Here is a 25457-nt window from a genome sequence, read left to right as displayed (position 1 = left end):
AATTGTTTGTGCCAAAGATCTCGGTTAATTCATCCTTGTGAATCTCAATCCTTGTTGTAATTCCTCCGGGTTCAAATTCCGCAGTTCAATTCTCCCCCTAAGTTAAAACCCTCCTTGAGCAAATCATTCGGACAAATCGATCCACCTAAAGGATGCACTCCAATCGGCATCCTTCTTGGACCTCTCTTCTCTTCGTCTGATTCGTCAAGCATTTCGATGCGAAGCTAATCGAAGCCCGAAACCCTTTCCTTTGTCATAACATCATTTCCTTCCTCGGACCAATTGAACTTTAGAGATGAACCTAAGCCTACTTCGTCTTTTCAACTCGGTCTCCCTCGGGTTCCATTCTCCCCAATTCCTTCTACTTAAAATCCCCGAGTTCGGCCATTCGCTTGAAACTCTAAAATCGCTCGACGGATTTAATTGTCGTGCGTCGACCCATATATTCTCGACTCTACTTCTACCTTTGAACCCCACCGTGACAAATGGATTTGTATGCCATATGCCGCACATAAACCTATCGTCTATATCGCCCTACCTTTGGAACCCTACCGCATCTGATGGATTTGTATGCCAAGCGTCGCTTCTAAAGCCCCTCGGCATTGTTGTCTTTCGTTCGCTCGAGCGATCGCAAAGAAATCCTAAGTCAAGTACGTGGACGGCTGAGCGGCCAAACCGAATCCCATTCAAATACCCCAATTAAACAGTTCTTGTACAGTTCCAAACCCCAATTCCAGATTTCAATCCAGAGCCAAAGCAAATGTCCAATTATGCACTCCCATTACATATTTGTAGTCCATTTACAAGTGTCAGATACAATTTCCAATTACATCTGGAATCTACAAATTCCATTTACAGTTCTACAAAACATTGCTATTACAGTTGGGCCACCATCCTCTCTGCCAGCCCAAGTCTATTCTTCCTCCCCAGCAGGCCCATCCCTCCTGCAGCCTAAAAGTCTAATTCACTTCCTTTTGCTCAGCCGGCTGCTCATGCACACCACCTGCTCGACGAAATGTCAAGCCAGGCTAGTGGCATGCCGAGCCAGGCAGGCTGATGCGCCACCCCAACCTGTCCTGCAACGCAGGCACGCCACGCACCGCGTCCAACCTCGTCGCCACCCCATCCTCTCACTGAGCAGCAAGGTCGCTCGTTTCCCTCCTGCACCATTCTCCCAGTCCACCGGAGCCCTCCCCATGAAAACTGGCGATAGTGAGAAGGGTTCACGCCGAAAGAAAGAGCTGAGTCCACACCGAATTGGAGAGGAAGTTTTCAGTGAGGCTTACCTTGCAAGCCTCCTTCTGTAGAGGATGTCGACATCCTGGCCCACCTCATCGCCGTCCATCCCATCCGCCGCCGACACGTGCTCGGGGGAAACCTTGTGACCGATGGTCACAACGCTGCCTCCCCAAACCGTCGCCCTTGTGTGCGCCGCTACGCCCCGTCCACACCGCTCGACCTCATCCTCCATTGCTCATAGTCTTGCATCCACGCCGCCCGCGTGAGCCATGTCCACACCACCGATGTGACATCCCAGCTCAGGGCTTAATAGGATTAATAGAATATCATATTAACAAGTTGCAACTTCTTTTCTGGAAGCTGATCTCGAAAGAACTCTAAGGTTAAGCATGCTTGGCCTAGAGCAATTTCGAGATGGGTGACCGACCGGGAAATTCTTCCCGGGTGCACACGAGTGAGGACAAAGTGTGCAGAAAACTACTATTAGGTATGTGGTATCCATAACCCAGACAGTAGCCCCCGACTTCATGTTCTCGACCGAAGACCTTTGAAAAACTGTCGTCGTGCTCACTTGACCGTTCTCAGTGAGATTAGAGATAGCGCTATACTCCCTTTATCGGCCTCCGCAGGCACTATATTGGGTTTGTCGAGGTTAATCTCCGATGTCGACCGAGAAGGTACGGAGCATGCGACTAAGTCTCCCGTCGCAATATTCCCTTTATCGGCCTCCGCAGGCACTATATTGGGTTTATCTAGGTTAATCTCCGATGTCGACCGAGAAGGTACGGAGCATGCGACTAAGTCTCCTCTCTTGCTGTAATCGAGAATTTGGATTGAAGTCAAGAAATTCCATCTCGGCGGGTACACCATCGCTTTATTCCATATTCCTTGTCGAAATCCAACGACCGTTCTCGGGTAATTGAGAGGGTGTAGAGTTTGCAACAAAGCTTTCAACTGAAATAAACTCATGGTGTCATCTGCGACTTCTCTTGTCAACATTTGTCGTGCTCGCTTAGTCGAATCCCGGTGTAAGACCGTAGAGACATGGAGTGTTCGACAGCGTTGAATGGAACTTTCCTAAAATCAATACTCAGAACAAAATATTAAATAGAAGTAGTCCCCGAGCGAACGCTCAAAGGGTAACATGTTATAATATGTATGGAAAAATTGAAAATAAATTGAATCTGCGTGTGACAATAAAAGAGTACTCTCGCAAGAGTTGCCCTCAGCAAATGGAGTTTGGAACTCTTCCTAGCCCCCAGCTATTTTTATGGAAAAGCCATTTTCCACAAAGGCAGCTTAAATCTTATAACAAACCATGCTGAAGCTGACAAATCCTAGCCCCCAGCCGTGAAGTTGGAAAAGTCAATTTCCGATTACATGGCTTGGTTAATACACGTCCATTGAGCACTCTTACATGACCAGATTTGACATGGTCGTTTGGCTCTTAGCATCCAACAAAGCATTATCCGCTCTGGGCGTCCCAAGCCGAAATTCCCTTAGGTCTCTCAGAGGCTTGTCAGAACAGCGTAAAGGGACAATAGGACCGCCTTCAAGATGAGGTGATATAAGAAAAGGGGATCAACGGATAAATATTGCACATATAAACACTTACAGAAATTGATGTAGATGATGAGACGACCACCACGCTGGGCAAAGACAAGGTGTATAGTTGTACTCAACAAATCGCAGAGGTAGTGAGAGAATCACTACACCGCTGGTCGAAGACTAGTCATAGTCTTAACTCGACCATTGGAAGTCATGGTACGAGGATCGCTACGTTGCTGGTGGAAGACCTGTTGTAGTCGTAACTCGACCATTGGAAGTCGTGGTACGACGATCACTACGTTGCTGGTGGATGACCAGTCGTAGTCGTAACTCGACCATTGGAAGTCGTGGTACGAGGATCGCTACGTTGCTGGTGGAAGACCAGTCGTAGTCGTACCTCGACCATTAAAAGTCATGGTACGAGGATCGCTACGTTGCTGGTGGAAAACCAGTCGTAGTCATACCTCTACCATTAGAAGTCGTGGTACGAGGATTGTTATGTTGCTGGTTGGAGACCAATCATAGTCGTACCTCGGCCACCTAAAGGGAATCTAGAGTAATAGATGGACGGCGTCCTCGCAACTTGCGAGAACTGCCTCCTGACCACGACGAAGATGATGAGGAATTATTGTAGTCGGAGGTTCAGCTCCTGGACCTACGGCCCCGTCCTCAGTCCCTCTAGAGGTCTAGGGATCTCGAGTTTCGTCATCACCGTGTGATGTCATTAACCTTGTCCGTTGTCGCCCCGATCCAGTCAATCCTAGACATTATCATCCTGGTGACAACAGCAATCTAGTCGGTCTTGGTTGTCGCTATCACGACATCACACGACGACGATGGAATTTGCATAGTATAGGGATCGTTGGTACCAAGGTACATGCGAGATTGAGGTAAAAGAAATAGAAACAAGTATGGATACGATCCGAATAGTCCTTATAGTTTCCATATAGAACTTTATTTGTCCTTCCTTATCCAGAACTCCTTCTATATATGAGGTATGATTTCGCATAAGACTTGGTACGTGGTGGGCCATGCCGAGCTTAGTCAACTACTATTAGGTATGTGGTATCCATAACCCTGACAGTTTGTTAGATCACCTCTTTGGAGTAATGATGACCAGGGATGGGTTAATTGTGGTCGACCGACTGTTGATGGTCATTAGCGATCAGTTTCGACCATCAATATTATCAAAATAGAGGAGAACTAGTTATGCTTGCAATGCATATCCATGTTAGAATAATAATATTCCACTAGTATTTGGTTCACTAACCTTTTGCAGAGAATAACCATAAAGTGGAGGAGAATCGACATCGAATCAGACGATAAATCAATCGGACGATGTCGAGAATCAGACTTATACATGAATGGGACACGATGAATTGGGCCAAAATTCACAAGTCTGCACAAAGGAGCAAAAGAGGAGGCCACCTACCGAGTATGGGCCAGGTGGGCCCAGCCCATGGTTCTGCCGAACCTCCCGTGGCACCGATGGATGCAGGGTTTTGATGCACGGCTGGGATTGATCTCCAACGACGGTTGGAGTGTATTACCGACCATTCCAACCATCATAACCGTCATTACTTGCCTATAAAAGGAGCTCCTCTTCTCACTTCACTCACACACCTCAAGCAAGAGTTCTCTTATATTCTCTCAAGTTACTTTAGTGTTCTCAAGCTAGTGGCATAGGAATAGAGTACAAATCGGAGTTCGGAAGCCTTCGAAAGAGTTCGGGTATGGCTCTAGTAGCTCTTCTCTTCTCTTTTGTAAGCTTTGTACTATTATTAGAATACTCTTCTTTATATATTTATGGTATTAGAATACTTTCCGAGTATATGAATGCCAACTTTACATTATGTTCATGTTATACTGATTATACTGCTAGCTTATCTGGGAGATGCTTTGGTACGGGTATAGTGTTTGCTTATACAATTACTCTATGTCATGACGATGATATTAGAGTAATATCTGGTAGTTTAGGCATGGTGTCTAGATTATGTGATATCATTATTTGGGGTTATATGCTACGGATGAGAGGTGGACCGCTGATGGTGACAGCTCAGTACGGGTATTCCTCCGCGCGTGTATATAGTCCTAAGTTAATTTCCTGGGGAGGGTACTCCTCCGTATTTAGCCCCGGTTGTATGGTCATGACGGGCTGTCGTAAGGAACTCGGCAGTCAGGGGTGGCTTATCGAAGTACCAGGAGGGTATCGGATAGAGGTTATTAGCTAGTATGTCAGATAACTAGGATATATGTATACTACTAGAAGTTTAGGAATAGATTCTCTTTCTATTTTCTTTCCACTTAGCCTAGATAATTTTTCATATGAGAATGAGCAGTTTCCTGCTTGTGTGTCACACTACCCTTTGATTTATCTTAACCCCTACTTAGACTATGATTATTACAAGTAACATATAAATTATTGGTAAGGTTCTCTCTATTATGATCTTCCCACGGGATTAAATAAATACGTGTTGACGGTCGTTATCGATCAGTTTTGACCGTCAATATTACCAAAATAGAGGAGAACTAGTGATGCTTGCAATGCATATAAATGTTAGAATAATAATATTCCACTAGTATTCCATGTGTATTAATACTAGTGGAATATTATTATTCTAGCATTTATATGCATTGCAAGCATCACTAGTTCTCCTCTATTTTGGTAATATTGACAGTCGAAACTGATCGATAACGGCCGTCAACACGTATTTATTTAATCCCGTAGGAAGATCATAATAGAGAGAACCTAACCAATAATTTATATGTTACTTGAAATAATCATAGTCTAAGCAGGGGTTAAGATAAATCAAAGGGTAGTGTGACAGACAAGCAGGAAACTACTCATTCTCATATGAAAAATATCTAGGCTAAGTGGAAAGAAAATAGAAAGAGAATCTATTCCTATACTTCTAGTACACATAGTATACATGCATCCTAGTTATCTGACATACTAGCTAATATCCTCTATCCGATGCCCTCCTGGTACTTCGAGAAGCCACCCCTGACCACCGAGTTCCTTACGACAGCCTATCATGACCATACAACTGGGGCTAAATACGAAGGAGTACCCTCCCCAGGAAGTTAACTTAGGACTATATACATGCGCGGAGGAATACCCGTACTGAGCTGTCACCATCAGCGGCCCACCTCTTATCCGTAGCATATAACTCCAAATAATGATATCACATAATCTAGACACCACACCTAAACTACCAGATACTACTCTAATATCATCGTCATGACATAGAGTAATTGCATAAGCAAACACTATACCCGTACCAAAGCATCTCCCAGATAAGCTAGCAGTATAATCAGTATAACATGAACATAATTGGCATTCATATACTCGAAAAGTATTCCAATACCATCAACATATAAAGAAGAGTATTCTAATAATAGTACAAAGCTTACAAAAGAGAAGAGAAGAGCTACTAGAGCCATACCTGAACTCTTCCGAAGGCTTCCGGACTCCGATTTCTACTCTACTCCTATTCCACTAGCTTGAGAACACTAAAGTAACTTGAGAGAATATGAGAGAACTCTTGCTTGAGGTGTGTGAGTGAAGTGAGAATGGCAACTCCTTTTATAGCCTCCCAATGATGGTTGTGACGGTTGGAATGGTCGGAAATACCCTCCAACCGTCATTGGGGGCTAATCCACACCGTCCAAGCGAAGCACTGGATCGGATGGCGCTGAGAAGGGTTCTGCCGAACCCAATGGTTCGGTCGAACCATGGGCTGGGTCGACCTGGCCCAAACTCGGCAGGTGGCCTCCTCTTCTGTTGCTCACTGCAGACTTGTGAATTTTGGCCCAATTCATCGTGTCAATTCTAAGTTCTTGGCCCATTCATACATAAGTCTGATTCTCGACATTGTCCGATTGATTTATCGTCTGATTCGATGTCGATTCTCCTCCACTTTATGGTTATTCTCAGCAAAAGGTTATGTTGACAGAAAACACGTGGCCTGGGAGATCTGCTTAACTCCAGTGCAGGTCCAAAACTCGCCTTCGGATGTATTAGCGTGCCAGTTGATTTGATCCTGTAATCAACAAGAAATAAAAGTAAAGAAACCGTGGTTAAACCTATAAATGATAGCCGATCGGCTAGATGCCGATGACATATCATTTATCTTTGGGCCGATGTCATCTGTGTATCAATCGGCAGTCATGAATAAGTAAATAAACACCTAATCTACTCGATCGACTGTAGATATTAATGATATATACTCCTTGTATCGATATATACTTAAATCGAGTGATTGGGATAGATCGGACATCATGCCGAGACAGTATAAATCACTTAGATCGAAATATATATCAATAACAGGACTATATATGTTTATAGCATAGCCGATCAGATAGATCTAGCGTGTATCGGCTAATACTCCGATACTACTTCATATCAGGATATTAAAGCAGGTATAATATATCAAACAAAAGCCTAACATATTTAGATGCAGCAATATCTTGATATTAAGGGCAAATTTAGCATATCAATGAGACATGTAGGATAAATATGGCTAAATCAGATACGATCGGCTGAAACCCCGATGCTATTCTAATCGGCAACTAGAAGGCAGGCTAGAGATCAATATTCTAAACATGACTTATTAGATCAAACTCAATTGATGCAGCATTAAGTATGAAAAGAAGAACAATATCTAGACAATCAAACCGCTAGAAGTTTCATAGAATGGTAGATATCTTATATAATCTAGATCAACGTCAAGATCTAACCTAATCGGTTGCCTTCTGGATACAGATATTGGCCGATAGTAGTTTAGATGGTGATATTGCTAAAGATTATGTAAGATATATGATAACTTGATGAATTACATGAACAAGATTAGAGTATCATGAAGATGGAAGCACTAATCCTAAGAACACAATCCATCATGACGAATTTTACCTCTTGTTGAAGATCGAGATCGATGCAGCTCAACCCGAAAGCAAGAACTCGTCGAAACAAAACTAAAGCAAAAAGGTAGCGATGCGCCGAGATTGTATTGAATGTGTGTGTTAAAAATTACATAGGACTCGGGGTCTATTTATACCCGAAGATTACAAGATATGCCCATACCAGACACGACCATTATCTCTAACAAACTCTAAGATACAATAAGTCTTTGCGGCAGACTTTTGCCCACACTTATCTATAAGGAATTTACATAAAATATCCTAATTAATAGATACAATTGCCTTCCCAGGACTCTATTCATGCGTGGCAATCATCTTGAAGTACATTAACTTGAACCCGATGTCGCGTACAAGTCATATTGTCGGAATCGGCTATATCGGCTTATTTAGCTCGACTCAGACTCAGCCGATCCTAACCGTAGCCGATCCGGACTCCAGCCGATTCCTGCTCTATTTCCGAACTCGATCTCCGCTTCTGACTTTGCTTCGATCTAATCTTCTCTCCAACACAGATGCTACCAAATTTGGTTGTTAACAGGTTAGTGAACCAAATACTAGTGGAATATTATTATTCTAACATGGATATGCAATGCAAGCATAACTAGTTCTCCTCTATTTTGGTAATATTGATGGTCGAAACTGATCGCTAACGACCATCAACAGTCACCTAAAGTGACCACCATTGTGGTTTCGTGAGGGACTCACATCGCACAAGCAGAGAAGGTCACGTCCAACTCCCCTCACGGCAGGTCCCGCCTCTCCAAAACGTGTAGTGCTAATGGCGATTAGTGTTATACACTTTATTTTCTTGGACAAAAGAACTATATTCATCTATAACCGCAATTATAACTTTATAAGTAAGGATGTAAACGAAGCGGATAATTTCCGTCCGCTCCAGAGAAAAACGAGTACAGATACCTTTTGGAGCGGATAATTCTTGAATAGTTCGGATACGGATATGGTATCAGGGTTTTTGACGGATACGAATATCGGTGAACAGTGCTATTCGGATATCCGCTATGACCATGAGGCATACCCCATTTCTTTATAACTCTACAACCTTCAATATACCATTTTATATTTTAATAGTAGCCCATCTCTTAACACTACTCCACACTATTAATATTCTTTAAACTTTTAAATATTTTTATAAATTATACTATATTTTATATAAAATTAGCTAATTATATATGATGATATTTGTTTCTATTAGAAGTTGAGGTGGCTTTCGTGCTCGGAGAAAAAATTGTTTCCGTATTCGTGTCCGATCATATGATCCTTATTTGTATTCTAGATAATTAGTATTTGTTTCCGTATCCGAGCTATTCATATTCGTTTCTGTATCCGGCAAAAAATATGAAAAAAAACTATGGTATGAGCATTATCCGTCCGTATCCGCTCCGTTTTCATCCCTAATTATAAGTACTATGGCACATAGTATAAATCTAATTATTTAGAGTAGAAAAGTCTAAAGATAATCAGTTGTATATGAGAAATACTTCGTTTCCGATTCCGAAAAAAAAAACTGAATTCATTTCCGTTTCCTCGAAAGAAATTCCAAATTCGTTTCTGTTTCGGAAAGTTTCCGAAAAAATTCCAACGGGCACTTTTCATTTCCGAACCATTTTCATCCATGTAACTCATGATATTTAACTATATGTCACTTTTAAGATGTGGCATTTAATTATTTACCACTCATAGTCTATACCATGTGAACCCTCATGTATCTATGATATGTGGATCCTTAACTACCACATCGAATCTTGTGAAAATGCACCAAACGTTGCAAACTTGGAAATACTAATCTCCACCGTTGCGTCCAATCTGGACGTTCATGATAAGCTCTCATCCACTCTCTCACCTGCTCCATGCACTTTTGCATAAAACCGCCCACACCCGGCTGGATATTTTGGCCAAAAAAAAAGTGCTTACACACTTCTTCTATCTAGATTATATCCCCCCCTCAGCTTCTAATGTACTACTTTGATTTGTTCCAAGAGAGCTTGGCCGGGTCTTATGGTTGCCAGATAAATCCATCCTCTGCGATGGCGAATGGCATCGGCGCTACCTAATCCCTGAACTCCATTAGCGGCCTTGCCCTTGACTGCTTTGCTGATCCGGACATTGAGCCCATACCACTCCCCGACCAGCCAGCGTTGCTGCTCTAGTACGGTGAAGCTGTTAACGGCGGCAGAGAAGGTTGGTGACTCGCATGGGAACAATATCCCTACATCGTCCCAACCAGACCTGGCCCAAGTTGTTCTCTTCTCCCTGGTGAATGGATTTGTGAATTGGAGCCTGACGAGGTTGAGCAGGGATTGGAGAGAGAGCATGTAAGTGTGTAATACCCGAGTTTTGAATTAGTGTATTTCGGAAAATATTAGAACAAACGCGCAAAAGTCCAACTTTTAAACCATTGTCCGAATAGACGATCAGGAACCATGAATGCGTAGAGCTCGTCGTGTAGTGCGAAGTAGACTATAAGTTTGTAGTAATCAGAGTCCGAACAAAGTCATGGGTATCGAATCGATGTGGGCCGTTGATCTCCTCTCTAGACTATATAATCAACATAAAAATTCCCTCTTAATTGCACCAAACCAAACGGCAATGGCATACGCCGTGTACATGCACCGATTTCAATGGCAAATTTGCAATTGATGGTTTTATAATGGCTATTTTAAATTAGAGGGTGAAAGTAGTGGTATATTTGCAATTCTCCCAAAAAAAAAAGGCAACACGATAAGACTATTTTGTTCTTTCCAGATTCAATCCCCTATCTACTCTCTCTCTATCTCTAGAAGGAAAGGATCCCCTCTCCCTCGATGAACCCTAGAACCCAAATCTCCTCATCCCTTCTAAATCAAGAACTGATCAATCGAAAATCGGTTGCAATGAAGTAAGAGGTGGCCATGGAAGAGCTTATGAAGAAGGGCGTCGGCGATGGCATGCGGCGTCGTCGGGTGCTGTGGCAGTAGGTGACGGCGGCAAAAGCAGGCAGAGGCAGCGGCAGCGACCACAGCAGCACCAGGCGGCGTTGGCGGCGGCAGCAACAGCTGCACCAGGCAATGGCGGCAGCAGCACCACCATGAGGCAGCGGTAGCACCACCACGAGGCAGCGGCAGCACCACCACCACCATTATCGGGAGCCGGCACCGGCAACACCATCGGCAGCATGCGGCGGCGGTAGCATGTAGCAGCAACACTACATCAACAGCAGCAGCAACAAACAGCATGGAAGACTATGGAACTAGGAGATTGAACTAGGTTGTATGTTGTATGTTACAACCCTCATGTCAAGATGATGCCAGTAAGTTCGACTATTTTCTTGCTGCCTTAGATGCTCTAATGTCTATGCCAAAATGATGTAAATTTTGCAATTTTGTGGCACGGGCATCTTTGTCCTAATTTTTAGAAAAACAAACCTTCTAACACCGTTAGTCTAAGCTGCCAGTCCAATGACAAGTATATTAGCTTCGAACTGGCTTCGGTGGCAAATTTGCAAATACAGTTTTTTCAATGACAAATTCACAATACCGGTTCAATCCAGTGGCAAATATGCAATTGACCCTTTTTTTACTTTAATTTTATAATTTTTTTCCCTCTTAATTGCACCAAACCAAACGGCAATGGCATACGCCGTGTACATGCACCGATTTCAATGGCAAATTTGCAATTGATGGTTTTATAATGGCTATTTTGAATTAGAGGGTGAAAGTAGTGGTATATTTGCAATTCTGGAAAAGGAGAGATCGATACCCTGAAGCCCTAGCCGCCGCTACTCCTGCGCCCCTGCCGCTGCTGCTGCCATTACCTGTCACCACCGCCGCCTCTGCGTCGCCACTGCCGCCCCGACTCTTGCCAGTTGCTGCAGCCTTCATCCTCCATCACAACCGGTGGTTTCTTTCCGTTCCGCTTCTTCTTGGTGAGGTCTTGCTGCTGTCGATGTGAACTAGGGCTGCTGCTTTGATTGCTTGCTGCTGCTACTAACGTTCATTGCTGCTACTGCTGCTTGCTGATTGAGTGCTGCTGTTTGTTGCTGCACCAGGGAAGAAGAGAAAACAGGAAGGAGGGAGAGAAGGGGAAATTTGGGGAATTTGGTGGATATTTCCGAATTCTTTGTATTTCTTACAAATTAGTACGGCTAGGTAATCCGTTTTAGTCCCTAGTTGTTTCTAATTTATATATAAGACGATCCGTTTCCGATAGCTCGAAGTTTTAGTCCCTAGTTGTTTCTAATTTATATATGAGACGATCCGTTTCCGATAGCTCGAATTTATTTTATCGGCCCTAGGCTGAAACTGTATTTTCGAATCTTGCAATTATTCATAGAGATTCAAGTTTGGTGACCTAAATAAGATTTGTAGGATTCGTTGTTATCTTTCTAAGCCGCTGGTTCAGTCGATTCCAATAAACGGTTCAGGAGAAACACTAGAAACCGTGCTGCTGACCGGGTCTAAATCCGATACAGTTTATCGTTTTGCTTGATATAGGTAAAATCAGTTATTCCACTCAACATGAAAGTTGTAGATTATTTTCTGTAGATGCTTGAAGTGCTATTATTGCTATTTTTAATTGGGTGATTCATGAGTTATGTCTATAACATTTAATGGATTGATATAGGTTTTTCATGTGCGGGTCGTTGAATAATTTAGGTTTTTGGTCCACATTTCTACCGTTAGTCCTAGCAAACGTAATAGAGTCTAATATGTAGATTTGCTCCATAGGTGTGGGGAATTCCGGTACGAGAGGTGTTACGTCGTTTGACCGATGGAGTTAAAAGCAAGTGCATGACGAACTAATTGTGTGATTCATGTATTGTTTGCTCTATCTATCTATTTCTGTTATATTTCTATGTGATATGTAACTGCTTATGTTCAGACTGTTGTTCATGCCATTTAGATTTCAAGTGTATCTTATGTTTATGACATTATTCTTGTTTCAATATTCCAGACTCAATTCTGGTTAAATAATTCAAGTACCATGCTTGCCATGGATGTGCAATGTGGTTTCAATTTGGTTATTTATTTCCAGTTTCAATTATTCATATTCCATGCGAGCCATGGATGTGCTATCTGGTTTTCTGTTCATGTTCCTGTGGGTAAGCGCTGATCGCGCTTACTCGGCTTTGTCGGGCAAATGTTAAGATGTATTCACAACTGTCCGGAATGGAAACTACTATTTCATTTCATATATGCCCAGGATGGGAACTTATATTTTCTTTAACCTTGCTATTTCTTTTCAAAGAAAGAAAACTTTTTGCTCATTCTTTATTTCCAATCATGTGTGTATGTGTTTTCTAGTTCCATATTGTACTTGTTGAGTATTTCTATACTCACTCTTCTGTTTATTTGGTTTTAGGTACACATTGAGATCGGCATGCATGGCTGGGAAGTAGCACCCTTATATACACATCTATTTGCACACTATCAAGCTATATTGCTTAGGTCCATAATGACACATGGGGTGTATTTGGCTAGGCTTTTCAACCTGCTTTTACTTTTGCAAAAGCCAAAAGCCAACCAAAGGGCCCAAAAGCCACAACTGCTTTTGCCCAAAGCCAACTTTTGGTGTAGTATAAATCAAAAGCAACTCTACCCCCTGCTTTCACCTGCTTTTGGGGGAAAAAATTGCCTATCACTGCCATTAAAAAAAACGGTTTGCTTCTTCTTTTTTTTCTCCATCCCTTCCCACGGGCATCGCTACTCGCTCCTCCTCTTCACCGAGCTGCCGCTGCTGCTCCTCCTCGCCCCGCCACCGCCGTCGCCACCCTTCTTCGCCGAGCCTCCACCGCCGCTCCTCCTCGCCCCACCGCTAACACTGCCGCCCTTCCTCGCCGGGCCGCCATCGCCGCCGCTACTCCTGCTCGCTGAACTGCCCCGCCGCCGCCGCTCCTCCTCACCCCGACGCTGCCGCCGCCGCCCTTCCTCGCCGAGCCACCGCCGTCGCTCCTCCTCCTCACCAGCAAGGGAGACGAGGGAGGCCATCCCCGCCCTCCCCGTCCCCGACTCCACCGCATCCTTCCGCGATGGCGATGAAGAAGAGAAGAGGATGGCAATGGGTGGGGGAGGAGGAGGCGAGCGGTGGCACAGGTAGATGGGGTCGGCGCTAGGGCAGATGCGCGTGCTGCTCCAGGATCACATTGCAGAGGTCATTGCCCTCCGCCTCAGCCGACGCCCGAGTGCCTTGATGTGGTCGACGGGGCGTAGGCACGTGTCCAGCGCCAGCTGGAGTGCCGCCGCCACGGGCAGCCCGCATGGCAGGGGTGAGTCGGCCACGAACGTGGAGGGTGCGTGCGGGTAGTAGAGCGACACGCGTGCAGCACACGGACAAGCTCCGTGGCTGGGGCGGCGGCAGCGGCTTCCCCGCTCCATCCCCGGAACCCGATGTGGACGCGCCCCGCCGCCATGCTGAACGCGTAGAGGAAGGAGAAAGATATGTGTACATGACATGTGGGGTCCACTCGTCAGGGGAAAAGCTTTTCCAAAAGCCACACGTGTGTAACCAAACGAACTTTTGCCTTCCTCATAGCTACTTTTTAAAAAGTCACATTCCACAGTTGCTTTTCCAAAAGACACAGCCCAACCAAACACACCCTTAAACTATATTATGGGTTGGTCTTGTAATAATCTTTTAGACATCTGTTAGTTTCTTTCCATTGATTATATGGATGGATAGCACTCTGGGAATGATATTATTAATAGCTTAATATATAAGTGTCTGTCGTGGATGTTCATATTTACAGGGAAGACTCTGTCGAAATTCTTAATGAATTTAGGTCTTCCTTTGCTCGCTCGTTTTCATGGTGGGCACTAGAATCAGAATTGGGGACGGTCAGGTACACGGATGATGTACCAAACTTTTTGGCAAAAAAAATCTTTAATTTTTATAATAGTAGAGAATAAAGATAAAATTAGAAAACCAACTAAAAACGGATGACGTACCAAAATCCCAGCGGAAACGTCTTCAATCTTTATAATAGTAGATAAGAGATATGTTGGGACAACCTACTGAGTGTACGTGAGAATCTTGCTTGCTTGCTGTAGTTCTGTATATGTAACTCACACATCAATCTCCCTGAATCGTTTTTTGTTTCTAAAATGTATATGCGGCTCTATTCGGGGAAGTCACTCTGGATGCTTGTGATTTTCAGTATATAGATTTGTTTGACCAATGCATGTGCACCTATCCTTTTATGATGAATACATGTACAAGTTTATTTTGGTTATGCGAGATGTTGCTCCTGTTATTGTTTGTGCGACTAAGAACATACCATAAAGTCGGTTTCAGTTAGTGAGTTGTAACTCCGCACAACATGTCTAGCCAGTGAATTTTCTGGTTGCAAGACTAGCTGAGTTTCTTCTGGTTGCAACCGCCACCTTGGAAGCAAAAGCGTCACGGGTGAGATCGTGTGAATTTGTCTTGGGGTTGGGGCCATCTACAGAGAGCAACTAATTTTAGTTATTTCCCCTTCTAATGGAGATACTTGTTTGTTTTAGGGGGGGGGGGGGGGGGGGGGGGGGGCAATTTTCTAATACCTCTTCTGATTTAGAAGACATGTACTGGCTCAATTTCCACATGCTAGAAATTCTACCTCCCAAATTATCACCTAATATACTATGGGATTCATAGCATTGAATGCTTTTTATCTGTACACATTAAGCATGTTTGTTTAGGGTTGGTGTTCTAATTGAATACTTCCTCCGGGTTGATAATACTTGTTGTTTTGGACAAGGGCACAGTCTCCAAACAATAACCATTATTTTTTTATTATCATATATATATATATATATATATGTTAATAAATATATGATTTTATTAAAGTACTTTTTAAGACTAATCTATACATGAAGTCACCATATTTAAAAGACAAATATTTTAAAAATAATTCATAATCAAAGATTCTAAAATTTGACCTCACCCTTGTCTAAAACGACAAGTATTATCAGCCCGGAGGGAGTAAGTTGAACACAATAAGTGTCACGTCCAGAAATTTAGCCTAAATTTCTAGACTATTTTGTGTATTAAATATTTTCTAGGACCAACCAGGTACACAAAACAACAAGTAATATATAGTTCCAAACATTAATAAAGCGTAAAATACTTACAGAAGAGAAACTTAGTCCTCACACCAAAACGAAAGCAGAAGCAGTGGAAAAGGTAATCCTAGTGGGGCTTCAGCTCCACTCCACAGGCAAAACACAACTAGGGTTGACCTAGTGGGGCTTCAGCTCCACTCCACAGGCAAAACTCAACTAGGGTTGAGCCTTGGTCCTCTAACTTTGTCTTCAGCTCAGAAGCACTACACTTCTGAAAGGGGGAATGATAGCAAGGTTAAGTACAACCACCGTACTCAGCAAGCCACAACAATGATGCAGACGTGCAAGGGGATACAAGGAGAGGTTTGTGGCTATTTGCATAAAAGCAATTGTAAAGCATTTTATTGAGCAAAACAGTAAAACAATTGATTAATTAAGGTAACATTAAATCTCCACTGATCAACACTACACCATGTTGAACAGGCTCAACCAAACCACTTGAACTAACCAGTGCAATGAGTCGATTTATTAGGGGTGAGACTAATCACGGTGAATCTGGTCAATCGCCCATAACCGCGGGCATGGCTATTCAAATAGTTTTACTCTAGCCAGAGGTGCACAAATGTACCCACAAGACACAATCCACCGACATGTCACCACGCCTGGCCGGACACGTCACCATGTCGAGTGATTGTGACAAGGCCCTTCATATAACCCCCTCTGACCAATCGCACCACACCTCAGGTTTCGCCGCCGTCCCCAGCAAGCAACGAGCAGCTCCCCCTCGTGCCACGGTGGATCCGAAAGCCGCAAAGGCTGTCGCAAGGCCCATCCAAACTCCATCACTCCCACCCTAGCCTGGGAACGTCAGCCAAAGGAAAGCTATACTACATATTAAGCAGTTACCCATTCCCGCTTGTGGCAAGCGTTGTATGTCTTCCAGGATTTCCCGCGAACCGGTCCTCAATTGCCATAGGTGCGACCAGCAAAACCATGCACCTATAGCCCACCATTCAGTCGCATTTTAGTTGGATAATTATGACCAATGACATGGCCGGATGTCCCGAGCACGCAGCTCGTCATGATACTAAATATCTAATACTGTAATTATCCCATCAACTGAGCTAGTGGTAATTAAGTATGGCTAAGCATATAGTTCTAGCTAGGTCATCATAGTAATACAAGCTAGTCTATATATCACCCAACATTGACAAAGGACAGATATCAAGTAAACATGGCACAAGTGAGCAGATAGGTAAACCCTATTCCCATGTAATTAGCAAGACATGCAATTTTATTTGCAAACGTTAAAACATTTGTAAAATAGGATCAAAATGCTCAAGGGGAATGTGTGACTTGCCTTGCTTCTTCAAAACACTCTTCCGAACACTGATCCTTGCGATTGCGATCTTCCGAAACGGCAGAATCTACGCGCTGGCACGTAAAATGAGGAAAAACTCTAATAAATAACCAAGTAAATAGTACATGAAAAGTAAACAAACATGCAGAGCTTGATTTTAGATGAATTTTGCAAGTTGAACAGCTCAATTTGGAGTTCGTATGAATTAGATATGAATTTTAGAATTTTTGAGCCATTTAAAGGAATTTCTATAATTAAATCCGAATTTATTGCGCAATTATAACCATTTATGACGTCACTGAGGGGAATAGGTGGCGCTGACAAGCAGGCCCCACCTGTTGGCGGCTCAAAGGGGTGGGCGCATGGTGGACCGAGTCCACGCGCGTGCTGCCCGCGGGCGCACCACGTGGAAGCCACATGGTGACCACGGCGGACCAGTAAACGGAGGTGGCGCCGACATGGCGTCACGAGGGCACCAACGTGGGCCGGCATAGGGGAGGGCCACGTGGATGGCCCAGATTCATCCGGGGTGAATCGGGCGGCCACGGGCGAGCGGGAGCCGGCTCACCGGCCGACCGGTCGGGGAGCGACGGCTCACGGCCCGATGGTCGCTAGCGACGACCACTGGGGCCGCAGCACGCGCGGGAGGCGGCGGAGGGAGGGGAAAGGGAGAAGAGGAGCTCACCGAGTGTGCGGACCGGCTAGGAAGCAAGGGGAGTGGCCGACGGCGGGGACTAGGCGGTGGCGTCGCTCAGGATGAGGACAACAGTGGCGGTCCAACGACGGCCGACGGGCGAGGAGTGGCGACCGGGGATCTCTAGAACCTGGGGAAGAAGATGGCGAGGTTAGGAGGGCACGAGGAGACTCCCGGTGGCTTGAATCGCCGGCTGGAAGAAAGAAAAGGGGCGGGTGCTCACCAGTGTGCGATAGGGGTCGGGTTCCAACGGCTCCCGACAGCGAGGAAGGTGCGGTCGAGCGTCTCCTCGTCCTTGCGGAACCGAAGGAGGTAACGGCGCACCGCAAGGAGGTCGGAAACGGCGGCAAGAGGGGGTCGGAGGCGACAAACGCGGCAGCGGCCTCGGGTTCGTGGTGGAGGGGTGGTTACGGTGGCGATTTGGGGAAGCAAAACGGATACCAGGATGGAGCACGGCACAGCGATGCCAATGGTGGTGTCGGTGCGGCTCCGCTGTGGATAAAGCGGCGGGAGGCGGTGGCTGGAGCACGCCGGCAAGTGGCAGAGCTCGGGCTAAATGGGAAAAGAAAAGAGGATGGCTCAGGCATCCTTTTTAAGGGCTCGGGGCGGCGGAATCATGGGCGATTGGGGCGGCAACTGGCCGATGACGAGGAGAAAAGAGAGAGAGAGGGGTGGCATCGTGGAGGAGGTGGGCGGCTATTCGGCGCCGGTTCTTGCAGGGGAAGTGGAGAGGAGAGTGGAGGGGTCGGCATCGGGCCCGCACAGGAGGGCACGAAGGAGCCGTCGACATGGGGTGGGGGGATTTGGTGGCCACGACGGTTGCGACGCCGGCCGGGATGGATGGATGTCGGGGATGACAGGTGGGGACCTGTCAGGGAGAGAGGGAGGGGAAAACGGGCTAGGGAGGTAAAATAGACTTTGAGAGGGAGAGGGCCAAGTGGGCCGAGGGAGGAGAGGCCGGCCTGGGAAGGAGGAGGGGGAGGAATTTGGGCCGAGCCCGAAAGGGAGGAAGGGGAAGTTTTATTGATTTTCTTTTTAATAAAATTGATTAAATGAACTTTGTGATATTAAAATTATTTCCCGAGCTCCGAAAATTCACGGAAAAATCCGAAGAGTATATTAGGGCACATAGAATATTACAAAATATTTCCGGCCATTGATTTTTAAAGGAAATTTTTAATTCCCTCACTATTTCACTTGATTAAATTGATTTAATTTTTAATATAATTTCTTGAAATGTATTATTTAATGATTTTTAATTCCGAACGAAAATTGGGAATAATAAGGATGTGTATTGCTACCCTAAATCAGTAAAACATATGTCAAGCAGGGTGGTAAATGCAAAATGTACCGTTGTAATGGGTACTTTGTGATCTCATCCGTTGGAATAACATTCTAACGGTTGGTTTGCAAAGTTCCAACTTGATATGCTCTCCATCGAAGAGAGTGGCAAATAGTTAAAAGAAAATCTCCCGTCCCGTCTCCTCAGCTCCTTGCGCCATCTCGCTGCTGAACAAGGAGGGGCGCTGATCTCCATCTGGCGAGCAGAGGAGGGGAGTGGAGGGGATCCTGGTGAGCATCCACATCCTCTTTCTGATTCATCATCTCTTTCTACCACCGGGGACTACTCTTGTCTGTAATTTGCTTGCGTTCGTTAACCCTAGCTTCTCTTCTAGATCTGGAAGAAGCTCTTCTCTTAATTTCAGAGCCTTAACCTTAATACAAGTAACAGTTTGTTTGTTCCCCCAAAAGTTTGGGGGTTCAATTGAACCCCCATGCACCAAGTTGGATCCGCCCCTGGCTTTTCGGTCGCGATCTAGCTAGGGTTTATTTTGGCCGGGCGGCGTTGAGCTGCACGGATTCGATTTTGTTCTGTGACTGTGAGGGGTCCTGCGATTGCTGCTATATAGGGTTAAAGTTCTAAAACTCGGACTGGTTCATGAAGAGAATATATAGAGGCTTTAATCCTGTGCTTAAGTTTTTCTACTGCTTGTTACATGTACGACCCTCCATCTTTGGGTTAGTTTGTACTACCATTCTGTCCAGTACTCTAATTTGCTGTTGATTAATGATTATTAGTAATGTTGCATCGAGAATCAGCAATACAATTTAACCAATGGTACTAATCTTTTGTAACTGGGACTATCAGTTGGGAGATGGCTGGGTTTATGTCAAGAGGCCCCCCAAATGGTTCTGTTTATGTATGCAATCTGCCTCCTGGAACCGATGAGACCATGCTGGCTGAATATTTTGGCACCATAGGGTTGCTAAAGGTATGGGGTCTTCCCAGGTAACATTTTTAAAGCCACTTCAAAAATTACTGAAGATTCTTTAAGCCCTTGCTTCAGTGTTGTGATAATTAGTCATTTTCTGTTCTCGATCTCAATAGAAGGACAAAAGGACTGGGCGTCCAAAAATCTGGATATATAGGGACAAAGTTACCAATGAACCAAAGGGTGATGCGACAGTCACCTATGAAGATCCGCATGCTGCTTCAGCTGCAGTAGAATGGTTCAATAACAAAGATTTCCATGGAAGCACCATTCAGGTTCATATAGCTGAGTCAAAAAACAAAGACATGTATGATAGCTCTGCAACTGCAAGTTTGAACAACTCTGCTGAACTTGGTGGACAAGATGAATTAGATAACGGGGAAGGCAGAGGGAGAGGGCGCGGTGATGGTCCAGGAAAAGCCTGGCAGCAAGATGGGGATTGGCTGTGCCCAAATACAAGGTCTGTTTTGATTGGTGAGCAACTTCCCTTGTTACTCTATTTCTTCTGCTGGCTAGTATAGTAGTATGGTCTTCACAGTGTATTCAAATACTTTCTGATATTGCTTCTTCTCCCAGTTGTGGCAATGTAAACTTTGCCTTTCGTGGTGTCTGTAATCTCTGTGGAGCTGCTCGCCCTGCTGGTGTTAGTGGATCAAGTGCTGGTGGTGGTGGTAGGGGTAGAGGCCGTGGAAGTGATGATGCAAGAGGAGGCAGCCGTGCTGCTGCTGCTGCTGCTGTTGGTGGTCCTCCTGGACTGTTTGGTCCAAATGATTGGCCTTGCCCAATGTACGAACACCCACAGAAGCTTGCTGTTTCCTAACTTGTTCTGTCCTTTCCTTATCTGTATTTATTATTATCTGTTGCCTGTCTGGCCTATGAACCCAATTGGGCAGTGCTCTCTATGCCTATTTGTGCCTGTTCAAATCATCAATATTATTTGTACCCTGTGTTTATGCACCAATTGGAGAAACACTTAATATTGGTAATAATAGCTATTAGAAAATTAAATTTCATAGCTGTCGCAACTCTCATCTTAAATTTAATGATTTCAGATCGATTTTGCAATATATTGATCAGTGAGTGGCGACCTTGTAATCTATGGTTCTTGTTAGTTGTTACTAACCTACTAGTGCTTTTCAATATTGTTTCATCTAAATATTATTCCATCAACACAAGTATTTTATAACATCGTTAGGATGATGACATGTTGTTGTCTCCTCGAACCATAGTGGATTGTAGTACTAGTATATTATTATGTAGTAGTATTGATTAAATTGATCTGCAGTAATAAAAGCATAATGGTTATGGTTGTACCTTGTACAATGTTATAAAACCGCTTATGTGATGATACTTCATTTAATGTTTTCCAGGTGTGGCAACATAAATTGGGCAAAGCGGATGAAATGTAATATCTGTAACACCACCAAGCCAGGTCACAATGAAGGTGGTGTTAGGTAAGAGTAAGACGTATGCACAACCTGCATGTGTCATATCCATCAGTCAAATAGTTGAAATATATTATTTGCCTCTGCTTTGGCATGAATTATAGTGAGCTTTTGGTCTCGATCGAGCAACTCTAGACACAGAGAAGTTCAATATGACATGCATTTTATCCCATTTGTTTGGTATGTCTAAGGTTCAGTTCTAGTGAGCGGTAGCTGTTAGCTTTTCACTTGCACATAAAACGAGGCAAGCCATTAGCACATGATTAGTTGAGTATTAATTATTTACAAACTTGAAAAATGGGTTTATTTGAAACTTCTATATAAAAAGTTTTTTGCAAAAACGCACCGTTTAGCAGTTTAAGAAGCGTGCTAATGGAAAACGAGGAAGTTGCAACTGCCAAATGCCCAAACGAACAGGTCCTAAATCTGTGAACCTATGGTAATGACAATTTGTGCACCTAGCTGCAGTCACACTGTGCATCTTTTGCTAATTGTGATATCCATTGGTTATAGAGTTATGACAACTCAGTTGGGTGTAGTATGTTATGTCACTAACTAGGCAACATATTGGGCTTAATTCACTCTTGGGTTGTAATTATGCATCCCAGCTTCAGTTGGGGCACCATCAGTGTAATCATTCCCATGTATTAGCACATTGAAAATTCATCTTGAAAATCAAGTGTCAAAATAAACACTAAAAGAAAGATTAGTATGATGTAACATTTTTCCTTACCTTTTTTGCTTGATTTCCTTTTTGTTACTCTTTGTTGTCAACATTGAATTTTTAGCATGAAGTTATGGGCTGGTTTGGTTTGAGGCCTAAATTAGGCTTACCAATATTTGGCAATTTCAATAGTGTTTAGTGTCTATTTGGTTTGAAGCCAAATTTTGGTATGCCTAAGAAAATATGCCATTTCAATAGTGAACTTAGGCTGTTTTGGCTTCAATCCAAACACAACTTTGCCATACCAAAATTAGTCATGCCAAAACTTGTCAAAATTTGGGCATTGACAAAATTTGGTAAGGACTATTTAGGCCACAAACCAAACCAACCCTATATAAATAGGTACGATAAATTGAGTACATATGGTTATGTTGCCTATATAAGCAACTCATGTAATTATTATACATAAAATGGCAAGTGACATCTATATAACTTTTATATAGAATTATTATCATGTAACTTTTCTCACCAATTACATCTCTTTGCAGAGGTGGCCGGGGTGGTGGGTATAAAGAACTTGATGAAGAAGAGCTAGAGGAAGTTAAAAGGCGCCGCAAAGAGGCTGAAGAGGTGGGATATGTTATTTGATGTCCCATGTGTGAAGTCTTAGGTTTGCGTCTAAATGTTGCTTTCATTGTAGGATGACGGAGAGATGTATGATGAATTTGGCAACCTCAAAAAGAAATTTCGTGCTAAAACACAACAAACTGAAAATGCACCAACTCTTCCTGGGTCTGGACGTGCTGGATGGGAGGTCGAGCAACGTGGTATTATCACATGCCCATTTCAGTTTTTTTTTTTGTTAATTGATTATGTTTGGAGGGTATGGTCCTATGATCCTATCTCATGTTCTTTGTAAACTATTGTGGCAAAATTATTATCGTAGAGGATGACATTTCGATGCTTATTGACATAGGAAAATTTCAAACTATATTTACTTTACAATTTGTACTTGTACACTGAAACAAATCCTCACAAAGTACATACACATAATGCTGGACAAACAACCTACTTTCTGGCAAAGAAAGCCAATTTTCCTTTTGCCATGTCCCTGAGCTAACAACAAATTCTGCCTTTTATTTTTGTACTGTACGCTATTATATTTATACATCATCATTGTAGGCTCCACTGGAAGAGAAGGCAAGGAAAGGAGCAGAGATCAGGGCAGAGACCATGACTACGATGAACGGGATAGCAGGAACAGAGATAGAGGCAGTCATGGAAGGGAGCGGCGCCGAAGTAGAGACCGTGAGAAGGAAAGGGGGAGGGACACAGGCAGAGATCACAGCTATGAGAGGAGCTGGGAGCGAGGAGCCGAGCGTGACCATGATCGCTATAGATGAATACAATGGCAGATTTTCGCATGTTGCATGCCGATTTTGGTTTCATGATACTTCCGTTTTGCTGCTGGATAGCTATGCTGCTTCAGCTAGTGCTGTCAGATGGGTTTGCACATTATTTGTCTTGGCCTGATGGCAGTTTATATATTTGAATGTTTCGATGCACTGGACCACTAAACTTTGATTAAATGTGCTATGTACTTTGGGAGTGTTTTCATGTGATATTTTCTGTGAATTCTGTGCACTTGGAACTGGGAATTTCTTTTAAATGATATTGGTTTTCTTTCCTATAGATTTTCAAACGCCATAGTCAATTTTTTTTTTCTGAAATGCAAGTCATATGTGGCTGCAACTTGAAGCCAAAGTATGTATGAGCCATACATTGTGAAATAAGTGAGTCTATTTTTTCTGTAACACAGGACCTGCAACAATAACTTGTAGCTAAATCATTGATATGTTCGTGCAAATTTCATTTTGTAGCTGACACTGAGTAGGCAAGTTAGGACATAAAACATTGAATAGGCACACTTGTTAGGCTCAGTTCTTACTGTATAGATCTTTATAGCCTGTTTCTTAGCTCACTCATATAGTGGTTAACTTTTCACTATAAATATATATGGTCCACCTGTCTGTCTCACAGATTTTTCATAGATTTTCTTAGTTCATGTGCCTAATCTGGCTGTAAATTTATAGTCCGCTTCTCATCTCTCTCCTTTCGTCTCTTATCCACCTTAGCATTTAGCTTTCTTATAGCCCTTTATTAGTTAGTGGTAGTAGAAAAACGAGATAAGTAATTAATAACGTGGTAGTGCGTAAAATGAGATAAGAAATTAATAATAATGAGTATTTAATTTTTAAATAAAAGATTTTCTAAACATATATCGTTTAAAGCATGCTAAGCAAATCGAGGAGGTTCCGAACGAGGCCTTATTCTCAAAGCCAGAACGTGCCCCAACTGTACAGAAGTTTTGGCTAGAGCTTTTGAACCTAAGAGAGTAATTAAGTTTTGTGCTCGGAGCATTTGCATAGGCTTCTTTTTCTCCTTGCTCTGTGTGTTCAAATCAGATCGGCAAGCTTCAAACTGTGTGACGAATAATGCAGGTCAGCAGAGTCAGGCGGCTGGTCCGGTTGGCCAGCCAACATAACAAAAATTTACTTATTTTCTACTTCCTCCGTTTCATATTATAAGACTTTCTAACATTGCCACATTTATATAAATGTTAATGAATCTAGTCACACATATATATCTAGATTCATTAACATATAAATGAATGTGGGCAATATTAGAAAGTCTTATAACATGAAACGGAGGTAGTACCTTCTTGTCGATCAGCATGCATGCATGCCAAAAGCGATTTGTTCCTCTCATCTCTATGAACTAAAACACAAAGTATAAACAACACGAAAATATGTGGCTCCTTTGAAAGTAGGAGTTCAGAAACGCAGCATAGAAAAAAAATACAAGAATTAAAGTGACACATCAATGTAATCTTAAACAAAATGAAAATACAGGAATTTCTCAATTTTGTTGTTTGAATGCTTCACAGGGAGAGAGGATGACATAAAGGAAATTTTCCCAAGAGCTTGAAGCTTATGTTAGATTTCCTCCAAAATCTCTATGAATTTGGCCATTTCATAGGAATTTGAAAGGGTCCATTCCTTTGATCCAAAGGAGCATTTCAAATGATTCATATCCTATAAAATTTCTTAAAAACCTTTGTTCCAAAGAACAAAATGAAATAGCGAGAACACACAGACGTAGGGATTTGACAAGACTAAAATGAAATTTTACATACATATATAGCTTCAACATACACAAATATTACAGCATACACAATACAAAGATATAAACAGTTTCAACATACAAAAAAGAGATAA

The 25457-nt window shown here is 43.2% G+C and overlaps 1 protein-coding gene across 2 annotated transcripts; it reads left to right on the top strand.

Moving 5' to 3' along the window:
• Positions 1 to 19226: 19226 nt before the first annotated feature.
• Positions 19227 to 24253, top strand: LOC127780926 (transcription initiation factor TFIID subunit 15-like). Of its 2 annotated transcripts, XM_052307918.1 has the most exons (8): positions 19227 to 19369; positions 19947 to 20070; positions 20187 to 20530; positions 20647 to 20856; positions 21441 to 21524; positions 22728 to 22809; positions 22880 to 23006; positions 23362 to 24253. In XM_052307918.1, the coding sequence occupies exons 2-8, from the start codon at positions 19954 to 19956 to the stop codon at positions 23580 to 23582; spliced, it is 1185 nt and encodes a 394-aa protein (XP_052163878.1). In that variant the 5' UTR covers positions 19227 to 19369; positions 19947 to 19953; the 3' UTR covers positions 23583 to 24253. The 2 variants fall into 2 exon arrangements, with proteins under 2 accessions (XP_052163878.1, XP_052163879.1); XM_052307919.1 differs by lacking the exon at positions 19227 to 19369 and having other exon boundaries at positions 19947 to 20087; positions 23362 to 24252.
• Positions 24254 to 25457: the final 1204 nt, after the last annotated feature.

Source organism: Oryza glaberrima, chromosome 7 (genome assembly GCF_000147395.1).
Source record: "Oryza glaberrima chromosome 7, OglaRS2, whole genome shotgun sequence".
NCBI lineage: Eukaryota > Viridiplantae > Streptophyta > Magnoliopsida > Poales > Poaceae > Oryza > Oryza glaberrima.
The sequence above is the reverse complement of the archived record's forward strand: the minus strand, read 5'-3'. Positions and strand labels throughout refer to the sequence as shown.